The 12,159-nt window shown below is 42.1% G+C and overlaps 1 protein-coding gene across 1 annotated transcript in view; it reads left to right on the top strand.

Annotated features, from left to right (window-relative positions):
* The window catches only part of SORCS3 (sortilin related VPS10 domain containing receptor 3), a 309,066-nt gene that overhangs the window by 271,627 nt on the left and 25,280 nt on the right, over positions 1–12,159 (top strand). The window contains 4 exon segments of the mRNA XM_086616318.1: positions 75–192; positions 1,737–1,870; positions 6,100–6,213; positions 8,148–8,319. Coding sequence (XP_086472444.1) covers positions 75–192; positions 1,737–1,870; positions 6,100–6,213; positions 8,148–8,319 — 538 coding nt within the window.

Genomic DNA, 12,159 nt, shown 5'->3' with positions numbered 1-12,159 from the left:
AGGAATTATCTGCTTAACGGAAGCATATCTCTGCCTGACTCTAGCTCTTTCTTTTTTTCCTTTCCTATGCTCAGAGTTTTTGGGCACTTCAGTCTCCGTTCTGAATGGCAGCTGGTCAAGGTGGACTACAAGTCTGTCTTCAGCCGGAGGTGTAACAAAGATGACTACCAAACCTGGCATCTGCATAATCAGGTATTCCCATTGTGTAAGGAGGGGATGAGGGGGGCTTTTTTCTCCGTACTTTGCATCGCCAGGTAGGAATGTATTTGTTCTTTTCAGCAGAGCATATGGATTTTTTGCATCCATCAAGTCACAGTTCTAACCTGTTGATGATTTACTTCCTCTGAAGCGTATGGATAAACATGGGGCCAGTCTTCTCCGGGCAAGTTAGGGAGATTGTTAACTTCTTTTTGTATGAAAGTATTCCATTGCACCAGCTGGATCTTCTTGCCCTCAGTGCAATGTAAAACCTCACCTTGTGATTGAATTGTAGGAGACATTGAACTCTTTGTAGCTCTGTCAGTGACTCATGAAAATAATTTTATTTCATTTTGCCTGTCTTTTCCCTACTCAAAAATGAAAATGAAAACATTTATTCATCCTGTAGGTCCTGCAGGTGTATGTAAAACTCTGGGGAGCCTTGAATAAAAGACACCAGAGAAGACCAAATTATTTTATTTTATTCAAGGATACATGCTTTGCTTTTCATACACTCTCGCTTATTTTCATGCTGGATATGTTTAGGTCCTGAAGCCATTTTAACTGAGAGAGCTCAGTACCCTCTGAAGATTACTTATGGGTTACTGGCCAGCAGTATGATGTCCCACTCCCTGTAAGGCAACGTAACTAGAGCCAGAACTACTGGCACTGTGATATTCCTGAATGAAATTCATGAATTAGAAATAAGCATTTATTTGGCAAGGATTTATCACGTAACTGAAGTCATAGAATTGAATAAATGAAAATAATTTAAATGAAAAACAAAGGAAGATGTGTGTAACCAGGCAGCCATCTTGGGAATCACTGTTAATGGGAATAAGAAGTGTTTCAATTAGGTGTTGTCTTTTTTTCTTACTTCTATGCAGACAAATTACTTCTGCATTGGAGAAAATTCTGTTTATAGGAACTCACCTAAATGTCAAATATTTCTTTTACATTAGCTACTCCCAGTAGTGGTTTTGGAACCTTTGTGTTCAAAAAGCCCAGTATAACACACCATCAAAGTTATTTGAGGTCTATAACAAAGCCAGGTCTGTCAAGGTAAGAGGAGGAGAGCCAGGACTCCTGGGTTCTGCACATAGATTTAGTCCCTGCCCTGGGTTTTGGGCTTGAGCACTTTTTCCCATAGTAGATTTCATCTGACATATGGAAGGAACTCTGGAGTACATCCACATTGTCTTTTCAGGATAATTTGTAGGACTAGGTAATTTGGTGGATGCCTTCTGAAATACAGCATAACTCAGTGCCTGAGATGGCTCGGGCACCTAGGCATTTTGGGCACATTGTCGTTAGTATCCCAACTCAGTGCTGAACACACTGCACTCATGGGTCCTTCCAAGGCAGCTTTTGAGTTTGCAAAGTCACAGAAGGGAGCTAAACTCAGCTCCCAACTCTCCCAGTGGTAATTGCATGCTTTCATTGCCTTTTGTGTCTTTTGACAAAATGGTCCATTCAGGGCCCACCTGCTGCTACAACTCTGTGTTTTGCTTTCTCTTCTTGTTCCTTGGCTGCTGAAGGGGGAGCCTTGTGTCATGGGAGAGAGGAAGATCTATAAAAAACGCAAGCCTGGAGCCCAGTGTTCCTTAGGTCGGGACTATTCCCAAACTGTGGTGTCTGAACCATGTGTCTGCGGTCAAGGAGACTTTGAGTGGTGAGTATGTGTCTCTGGGGAGTTTTGCAGGGACTGTTCTTCTACCATTGGCGGTGACCGAGCTACTGCCCAGACAGAAAACCTTGCAGCAAGACTGGGTCTCGTGCAGCTTTGTGGCTGTGATCGTACCATATGGCATAGAGGTGATCCCCACACCTGTGTGTGAAGGAGGTATCCTCTTCATCTGCAGGAGAGATTTATTAATCTCCATGAGAAATCCAAGTCTGGAATTCAAAAGCAGAAAATTGCAAGTGCTGATTGACTTTTTTTGTCCACCATTCCAGAAGAGTGACAGCCAGGACTCTTTTCTGGTCCCAAGCATGCCCCTTACAGGAGAAAGAGAATTCCTCTGTCCTCACTTCCAAGGTCATTGAATACCTAGGGAGCAAGCTAGCAAAATATGCCCATTTTCATCATTATTCCTTTGAATTCCTGGGAACCATTTGTGGCTTTTTAGCAATGTTTTATTGAGAAATTTCTGAAAGGGCTTCTGTGACATGACTGTACAGCCCACCCTTGTCAGATGTAGCTACTTGTTTTGCATAAATATTGGTGTTTCTAACTTAATGGGGCCATAATTTCCAAATGACTTTAAGGTCACTTTGAAAGCGGCTTAAAAAGAAAACAAGGGAAAAATGAACCACTGCTTGATATTGCTTGACAATCAGAGATAGGAGATGGGAGAATGCATAATGGTCAGGATCTCTGCACAAGGAATTCCTGCAGGGAACCTGTGATAGGCAATATTTCAAAGATTTAAGGCTGTCAATAGCTGTGATATTTGAGCTTAAATGATCAGAATGTCATTTAAATGGAGTTCAAAATACCCTTAAAGCAGATCTGCTGAGAAAACATTTTCATTTTTATAGTATGTTATCAGCATCAGTGCCTGGTTCTGTATCAGTGTGATTCCTGAAAACTTCACTTACCTTTGAACCCTTCCTGAAGATTTGTGGGACATGAGAGCTGCACTCTTATTTGGACTGAGGCCAGCCGAGACTCACCATTCTTTTGAGAACACAGACGCACTGAAATGCAACAAAAAATAATAAAAAATATAGACCAAAATGTTTTCTTGAATATTGGAGTATTTTGGCTCTAAGAGGGTTTTGGAGATATAGAGCAGAGATTTTAATCTTATCTGGATGGATGTTTAATTTGTTCCTAATGCCAAAATTACATTTGAGACTCTTTAGTGTGACTCAGGAGATCTTTCTTCTTTGTTCTCATCATGGGAGCTTGTGGGATGAACAAACTGCAGTATCTGCCCTTGGCATTGGTATATGCCTCTGAGCTGAACCAAGCACCAATCTCCAGAGATGCTTATGAATTTGCTCTTTTTTCTTTTTTTTTAAACACGTCTTTGTGCCTCACTAGCTTTCTATTTTCATAGTGAAGTTTGTCTTTTCTAAGCCTGAAGTGGAAAACTGTGGTAGCTAAATTGGCCTTAAGTGCTATTCTGCCTTGAAAAAGGTCTGCATCAGAATGCACCTTTTCAATCCATTGATGTGTTCCTTGCATGTGTTCAGTATCATTTTTGCTTAACTTTCCCACTAACATGAGAGAATATTGCTGTTAACCTTGTCAGTCCTGTAGAGGAAACGCAGTTAGAGGACAGCAAGCTGGCTTTTTTTTTTTTCCAGACTCTGCACTGCTAACAGAATTGTTAACTGACTTCCAATTGCAAAATTACTATAGCTGGTGATGGAGAATTAGAAGAACCAGCTTCAGTTTAAGGGTGAGTTTTGATACTAGTTTGCAGGGCTGACTGGAAGAAGGTGTGGGGCAATCAGTTTGAAGAAAACACTAGCAGTGCTGGAAATGGGGTGCCAAGCTTGATTATCCTGAAAGTAATTTTCAAAGAGGAAGTATGGACTCATCTGCTCTGACTTGTGACTTCTAAAGGATGAGACTGTTATTTAGTCAGTGGCAAGATACAGGTTATTCTAGAATATGATTCATCTGCCTTCTTTTGATTGTCAATATGGGAAGGAGACATGCTGAGAAGCATCTTTTCTCTCTGCTGACTGGAAGAAGGCTCTAGACAGGGAGCTTATTGAGATACATCCTCACTGTAGGTATCTACAGTTGGAAGGACAGCTCCTACTATTTCATTTGGTGCTTTTGAAAAGGAAATATGTCCACTCAGCCTTTTTTGGCTGGGTTCACAATTGCCAGTTGTTCTCGTAAGCACTGGCTGGCCTGTGTCGTGTGTGAACTGAGCAGGTCCTGCAGAGAGTCAGGGAAAGGAGCACGGTCAGCAGCTGGGGTTGTGCGAGTACACTGACAAGCAGGTCCCAACAGACAGGCCCTCTGCTGCCCCAGTAAGAAGGTTTGGATTCTTGTTCTGGTCACAGAGCATCCCATGCTACTAGCTGTGATGACGCCTGTCTCTGAGAGCTGTGCAGACAGGACAAATGACTGTAGGAGCCCTACAACACAAGCTGTGAGGGTTGTGCTCCCTCCCATTCAGTCACAGCACCCTTGCCTTTGTCTGCCTCATGCTGCAGTGCTATTTCCTATTGTTAGATATAGGGCTGATCTGAATTTCAGATGCATAAACCATGATCCAGATCCCCAGTTCAACAAATCCTCATGAGTCAAGATCAGGGGTGACTCCTGCCCATCCTCACAATCACTTTCAAAAGCAAACCCTGGCCTTTTTCTGGCAGAGAAAATGGCAGAAGGAACTCAGAAGTGTTATTAAAATGCTCACTGATCTTTCTTTTCCCTCCTCCTGCTTCTTTATTTACTCTGTCAAGACAGCTTTCTTGAGAAAGACAGCGTAGCAGCTGGACTTGATTATTTCCTTAACTTATGCAAACCCTGGGGCTTATGAGAAGGAAGGTGGGCAGCATGCGAGGTTTTAATATACATTTACCAGAAGTTAATGAACAAGCACAGAACCTTGAGGGCATACAGCAATGTTGTCTTTAATTTTATTAAATATTTATGCAGCTCTTTTCTTCTTTGGGGCAAAGTACAGCTCCTCCTGAATATTTTTAATTACCAAGTCACTGCCAGGCATTTTTAACTGTGCAGGTCGGACCCACTGAGAATGATTAAATTGAATGTTGAGAGAAAGAACATTAGGGAATCTCCAAACCTTTTAAAGTAGCTTGCAGAAATTTTGCCCTCAAAACCAGAAACAGTAGCGGCCTGGGTCACTGGGGACATAGCACAATTTTGTCTCACCAAAGCTCTTCCTAGAGACTTTCTGTTGGCAGTTCAGACTCTGAATAGGGAAAGGATATAATTCAGTGTCCTAAAGGGCACAGAGAGCTTTCAAGGCAGTGGCTTCTGTAGTGTCTGCGTTTTCACGGAGACTTGGTCTGTTGGCATTTGTTAACCTGCTTCAGGCAAAAATCCAGAATCCCTTTTTATTTGCCCCTTGAATCTAGCTGCCAATAAAGGCTATGCATAGAAACCTGATCCAGAGCCCATTAAAACTTATGGAAAGCTTTGGATTAATCTTATTGCTTCACCATTGTATTGGCATGCAAAGGCAGCTGTAAAAAGAAGTCTTGGATGTGCTTGTGTGCGCTTCCACTCTTTGGTGGTCCAAGGAAGCATTAATACCCTGGATTACCTTCCTCATGTGACACCATATCATGTAATCCTTAGACTACCAAATTGGCTGTGTTGTTTTAGTTTAGTGTTGGAAAAACATCAGCTCTTGTTTTCTATCAGGCCAGTCATAGCTCAGTCAAAGAGCACGGAGGCCATTAACATACATGAATATGCATACCTTGCCTGGTTGTTCAGAAGTGCTCCTAATGTTTTATACTCTTAACTGCTTCGTTGGAAAAAAGTGACGTTAAATCTTGGAATTGTTGTGGTTTGTTCTGAAAGCAAAAACTGCAAAAAGCAAGCCAACCAAAATAACCCATCAAGTGAAATTATTAGAGATTAATAGGAAATGAAAATTAACAACACAATTTTCTTTCTGAATCTCTGCCCATGTTTTGTTACCAAATGAAACACAAGTCCTCCAGTGCTCTGCAAGGCTGGTAGTTCTGGTGTTGTCAGGTATCACATACCTTCTGTGAACTGTTCCTGCTCAAAGTGATCAAGCACTTTGTCTTTGGATGAGCCCAATCCATGATGTTGTGCCATCCAGCAGAGAGCCACCAACACACACATGCTTTGGGGAACAGAAACATCACTTAGAACTTTGAGCTAAATGCAGTGAATAGGTACAGTGATGCATTCCTTACTTGTCTCCGTAGTGACTATGGATATGAGAGACACAGTAACAACCAGTGTGTCCCAGCCTTCTGGTTCAGCCCGTCCTCCCTGTCCAAGGATTGCAGCATTGGTCAGAGCTACTTGAACAGCACTGGGTAAGTGAATCTTGCAATCTCTCTGGTTTTGGTGACCTTGCAGTAGTCAAGAGAACCTGGATGGTTCTTTTTTCTCTGTCTCTTTCCTGGCTCATTTCCAGTCTTATTCGTGAGGTAATGTTTACAGCAGCATCTGTATGGAACATTGCCTCATCCCTCAGAGGCAGGGAGAAGCACATTAACATAAGTGACAGGTAGATATTGTATTGCTATCAAGTGATGTATGATCCCTGGAGCCTAGACGTGGAGCTCCCCTTTGCTGCAAGATTAAAACACGAATCGAGAAGGTCTATCTGAGAGACAGCTGAACATTTAAAAGGACAGGTTCAAGGTATTTCACATTGTTTTTCATTGAACCTCTTCCTATCTTACAGCTCCTATTTATAACAGCTTCTGGAGAGACTTAAATGAGCAATTTTTAGCCTCACTTTTTTTTACTCTGCCGTTTTCACTTTGTATATACAATGCCTTGAGATTTCAGACAAGCTACATGTGCTCGTTTCTCGTGGTTTTACCCAGAACAGATGGCAAGTGTTGGTTTATTACAGTAGTATTGCTTTGCAAATGCTATTCCGTTGTGCGGGGGATACTCTGAAGCTCTGGTTTCACTGCCTGGTGCAAAATTGCGATGTTCCTTCTCAGGCAGTGCAAGCTCTGAAGACTTTGCAGGGCTGCTTCTGAGTCACGGGTCCTGTCTGGTCGATCGTTGTGACAGGGTTGTTCGTGGCTGCTTGCTGCCGGTGGCTGAACAAAGTGAGGCTCCTGGGAGTCTGGAGTCAGCTTAACTTCAGAGACTCCCTTTCCACTGAAAGGTTGCTATAAGTATGGGATGTAATTACAGCAGCCCTGGCCAGTATGACTGCTTGCAGCCCTCTTATTTCAGAGAGCAATAAGAAAATAGTTGGGGTCTGTGTCTTCTTAACCAATCCTGTATTTTTACTGTGAAATTACTAGAAAGGGTTAATCTTCCTCAACAATACCAGGAATAGCCAACTGTCTTCCTAGTTAGCTAACCTCTTCCAAGAAGAGTGTCCTGGTTTTGACGGGGACAGAGTTAGTTTTTCTTTTTAGCAGCTAGAAGAGCTCTGTGTTTTGAATTTAGAATGGGATTTGAGAATGGGAATTGAGAAGAATGTTGGTAGCGCACTGATGTTTATGGTTGGTGCTGAGACAGCAAGGACCTATCAACTTCCCATGTTTTGCCAGTGTGCAGAAGCACAACAGGCTGGCGGGGGAACACAGCCAGGACAAAAGATCCACAACTCCCCTTACAATTTGAACTTAGATTTAGGTTTGAGGGCTAAATTGGCCAATGGAGTATTCCGTATCATGCTACAGTACTTTAGTCTGAATTTGATGGGCCACAAGCATGTTTCTGGAAAGTTACTATAAAATTTCATATAGATTTCATTATGTTTGTACCTCATGCTGATATATTCTCACAGTGAGAAGATTTATTAACCTGACTAATACAGAAAAACCTATTCCTTGAATCATTTGAAAACTGGACTGGACAAGGCTCTTGGCAGATCATTCCAAGTGCTTTCTAGCAGACAAGAGGCAGACAAAATGTAATAAAAAGCACAATTAAAAAGCTGGGATGCAGGGTGCAATCCTGCAGGCACAAGGAGTTGGGGGAGTTCTCTGCCTTTTAGCAGTACAGAATAATTCACCCCCACAATGTGTGTCTGTTCTCAGGGATGCTGCTGAGAATCTCTGGAGAAGGTTGGATTATTGGATTATGATTTGTTTGGCTTTCTCCAATATAATAAAGTGTTAGATTTCTTTGATTCTTCCTTTCAGTGAGGGAATCATACTGGCAGTTAGCCCTTGAAAAAACACATGCATTAATATGGAGAAACAAACCAAAAACAAAACAAAGAAACTTTTCCGCCCACCACCTGAGCCCAGTCTGCTTTTTTACTGTTCCCCAGGTACCGAAGGATTGTGTCTAACAACTGCACAGATGGCTTGCGAGAGAAGTACATGGCCAAGATGGAGAAATGCCCTGGGAAAGCACCTCGGGGACTGCACATCCTCACTACTGATGGAAAGTTGGTCATGGAGCAGGGACACAATGCCACCTTCATCATCCTTATGGAAGAGGTTTGTTAGCGGGCTCAGGAAACCTTTCACTGTGTGGCAAGACTGGTGCCCTTTTCCTAAATCTGTCAGGCTGCTGAGAGAAAAATAGCTATCAGGTGGGGTCATGAAATGATGAACACTCCTGAGATTTAGGACAATTAATGAAAGAGGGCTATATGTGAAACATACAAGCCAATCATGTTGGGTCAAGACAAAGGACTATTTGGCCGGTTATCTTGTCTACAAGAGATGATAAAGCCAATGCTGAAGAAAGATAGATCTGGTCAAAAATATATTTCCCCACTAGCTTCTTGCTACCTCCAGTGAACTGCAATTTATGAAGTTTGTGAGGCACAAACTGCGTCTTCATGCTTAATAATTCTGATTTTGGGATGAAAAGCTTTAGCTGAAGCTTTGTTGGGAAAGGTTAAGAACAGTGGGGAACATTTTCAGACCCACAAGGAGCAGTGAGGGACATTATTGTTTTGCAGTAGGAACTGAGCCTCCTCAAGCCACCTCTGAGCTCCCCAGTCCGTATGTGTTTTATTTATAATGTGGTATGATTCCCTCTGTAGCCAACAGCAGCATAAGTTATACCAGACCATGCTGGTGCCTGAAGCATCAAAATACTGAGGCACTTCTGGTGATCTCTCTGAGTCAGGTACCCGTCTGTTTGGCAAACGTGTGGTGCAGCCTGTGTCACCAAGGCTTGTGACTCAGTGGAGGCTTGGATAGCTAAGGAAGGCACTTGGTATGTATTCTGGCTGACAAGAGTGTTTTTCAAATGATCTCATGCCTCTTCAGGTCTGTGATTTGATTTGGTGTTTAGGGATATAAGTGACGGCTCCACCAAAATCCCTGCTGTGTTTGCAGCTGCTACATTCCCCTGCTGGCTTTTAACTGCCCATGGAAGGTGTCACTGGAGTTCCAACAGTGATTTTCCCACAATGGCTTGTGTTACATCTGTTTTCTGGCTAAACAGAAGGGTCAACTCAGAATCTCACTTCTTACATATTTGGGTGTCTCAGGAGGGTCAGCCAGGGAGTGAGGTGGTGTTGGAGAGACAGAAGTACACTTTGTCATCTACTCTGTCCTGTGTACTTCGTTTTGGGAGAGTACCTGGAGACAGCAGGGAGCCAGATATGTCATGGTCACAAACATAAGAATAATGACACCAAGACAAACTAGATGCCTGTCTCCTGAGTATCCTGCCTCTGACAACAAGCAACAGTAGATCTCTAAGGAAATCGTATTAGAAACAGGGGAAGCCTAGTGTCTAGTGTCCCTTCCCCTTCCAGTCCCTGGAGTAGCTTCCAGTGGCAACGAAGACATTCAGGAATACAAGAAGCTGTTTTAAGTCTGAGCATACTACCACAGAGAAGTTTTTTTCTTCTGATATCTTATTAGGTTTTTTTTAAACATACACTTCTATTAGTTTAAATTCTTATACAGTAACTAAATGTTTCATTGGGACCACACTAATCTGACAGGGCCTTTTTACATACTTCCTCAGAGGTTCATGCATGCTCTGCTTTTATACAAAGGGGATTTCTTGTCTACCTGGCTGATTCTTTTATATTCCGCAGACTTGACACGGTAAGACAATTTGTATAGACACTGTGAGTGGGAGTTCAGAAAAGCACAGACATAATCTAAAAATTAGGAATCTAGTAGTAATTTATTAAGAAACTCAAGCGGAACCGCTGCATACAAAGAATGATAAACAGGTGGGGAATAAAGCAGCAGTCAAGGTAGCTGAAGAATGGAGTCTTTATGAGGCTGTAGAGATTGAAGAGGCAGCTGAATAAATATGTGAGGGCGTTCACTCTATGTCCTTTGTTGAAAAATAAGGATAGTTAGAAAAACATTTCATTGAAACAATTTTTTTTAAGGGAAGAGGATTTTCGAGAACATGTCTTTGCGGGTGAACAGCTTATTCCACAGAGAGTTGTGTATTGAGTTTTTTCTTAAAAGAATAGATATTTTAAGAGGGGGGTGGGGGGGAAACCCACCACTGAGATTTTGGGCAAAAGCATTCCAGTCTTTCAGTGTGAACCTGAGACGAATGAATTGTCATCAAAGTATTCCTCATTAGTTGAAAGAAGTAATTTTTGTAAAAGTCTTAATTATTAAATACCTTGCTGTCATACAGATTCACTTCTGCCTCCCTCCACCTTCTCTGGTCAGTCTGATTCCTGGTGGGTTGTTTTGCATGTATGTCTACACTCACATTCTGAGCCAAACAGCAGCCTGACGAGCCCTCCTATGGATACATCTGTGTGGTCTCCATGCAGCCCTCCGACTGTTTCAGACTAACCCTGATCAGCGACTTTGTGATTAGTCATCAGTTTCTTTCTGCCTTCTAGTACACACCCTCAATGTATTGATGTGACTGACCTTTATGCTCTCCAATGGTAAATGAAGACTTTATCACAGTTAATTGAAAACTAAATTTTTCAGAATTTATAAACTTAGCTTTTGTAGTATTGTTCACAGTGGTAATTCAGAACATTTGCATCGCAATGACAACGGACAAAGAGATGCAGAATGACTGGTGATTTTGCTGCGTTTTTAGAAATATGAGGTTGGACTGTGATTTGGACTGTGTATACATGCGAGAGAACATGAGGAGATAAGAACCATTTTTTACCTTTTTTTTTCTTTTAAACCAAGTTTGAGTTTGAGCACAAAGAAATAATAGACTGCCGAATTGCTGTTGTATGGAGTTGTGTTCGGGACCAGATCTATGAATCTGTTTTTGCACCTGATGTGTGCCGTGCATCCCCCACTCCCCTCTGAAGGGTACATGCACTCCCCTCAGGCCTAAATGGTTGCTTATGTGGCCAGTCCAGTTACTAAACTGTTCAGTTGCCTTGTCTTCTGTTTATGCCATCTCATGGCTTCCCTCCTTCAGTACTTACCAGCTGATGGCAAGGCTTTGTAACAGCGTTGTAATTGCATGTGAGCTGATATAGCAGGCAGTGACTAATCAAAGAACAAGCCTGGAGCTCTGCACTTCTGTTAGAAGATTGGTAAACTGTATTTATAGAGAGCGCCACATCCATGTCATATTTTTATGCAAACAATTTGTGTGCTTCATTAGAAGAACCAAAACACATAATGCATATACACTCCACTCCCCCCAGCCCCAAGCATATGTTGGATGAAATATTGCCCTCCTGAAATCAGTGGGCGTTTGACTCTTAGCTTCAGGAGGCCAAAATTTCAACCACTGTTCTGTCTCTACAGTTTTTGTCACTTTTCTAGTGTGTCTTCCAGGCAGGAAAACTTTCCCAGGCTAGTCTTGACGGGGACATGACTTTGAATGGCTATTCCATGGCAGTACTCCTCTCCACCAATTCCACTACCCTTTGCCTGCTCACTGATTTCAGTAGGCAGAGCTCAAGTCTTTGTGAAAGCATCTGGCTTGTTCCCTTTTAGTAGTTTACAGGGCTTAAAGCAATAAAACGTGCCTTTTGAATATATATGGAAAGCAATGATTTTTTTTTTCCACTTGAAATGCCTCCACTTCATTTCTATTTCAGTTTATATTCATAAATTCCAGAATATCTGACATCATGTGTGTAACTAGTACGTTTCTTTTAGTATTATATATACTGGACACAGAGGTATGGAAAGGAGAAAGAAAACATGATTAGTGTAATGGGCAGGCTTTGCATTGAAGACCCAACTCATAATTGGGTGGAAAGATCATCTGCTACTGTTTAGTCACAAAAAAAAATGCCTTCCTGCTTCGCCACTTCAAACCTTCGCATTTCGGATAGAATTATATTGGAGAAGCAAAGAGGAAATAAAAAAGAGAATTGTAAGGCATGAGAGAGGAGCTGCCGTGATGGGTGC

This window comes from Tauraco erythrolophus, chromosome 9 (assembly GCF_009769465.1).
Source record: "Tauraco erythrolophus isolate bTauEry1 chromosome 9, bTauEry1.pri, whole genome shotgun sequence".
Taxonomy (NCBI): domain Eukaryota; kingdom Metazoa; phylum Chordata; class Aves; order Musophagiformes; family Musophagidae; genus Tauraco; species Tauraco erythrolophus.
The sequence above is the reverse complement of the archived record's forward strand: the minus strand, read 5'-3'. Positions and strand labels throughout refer to the sequence as shown.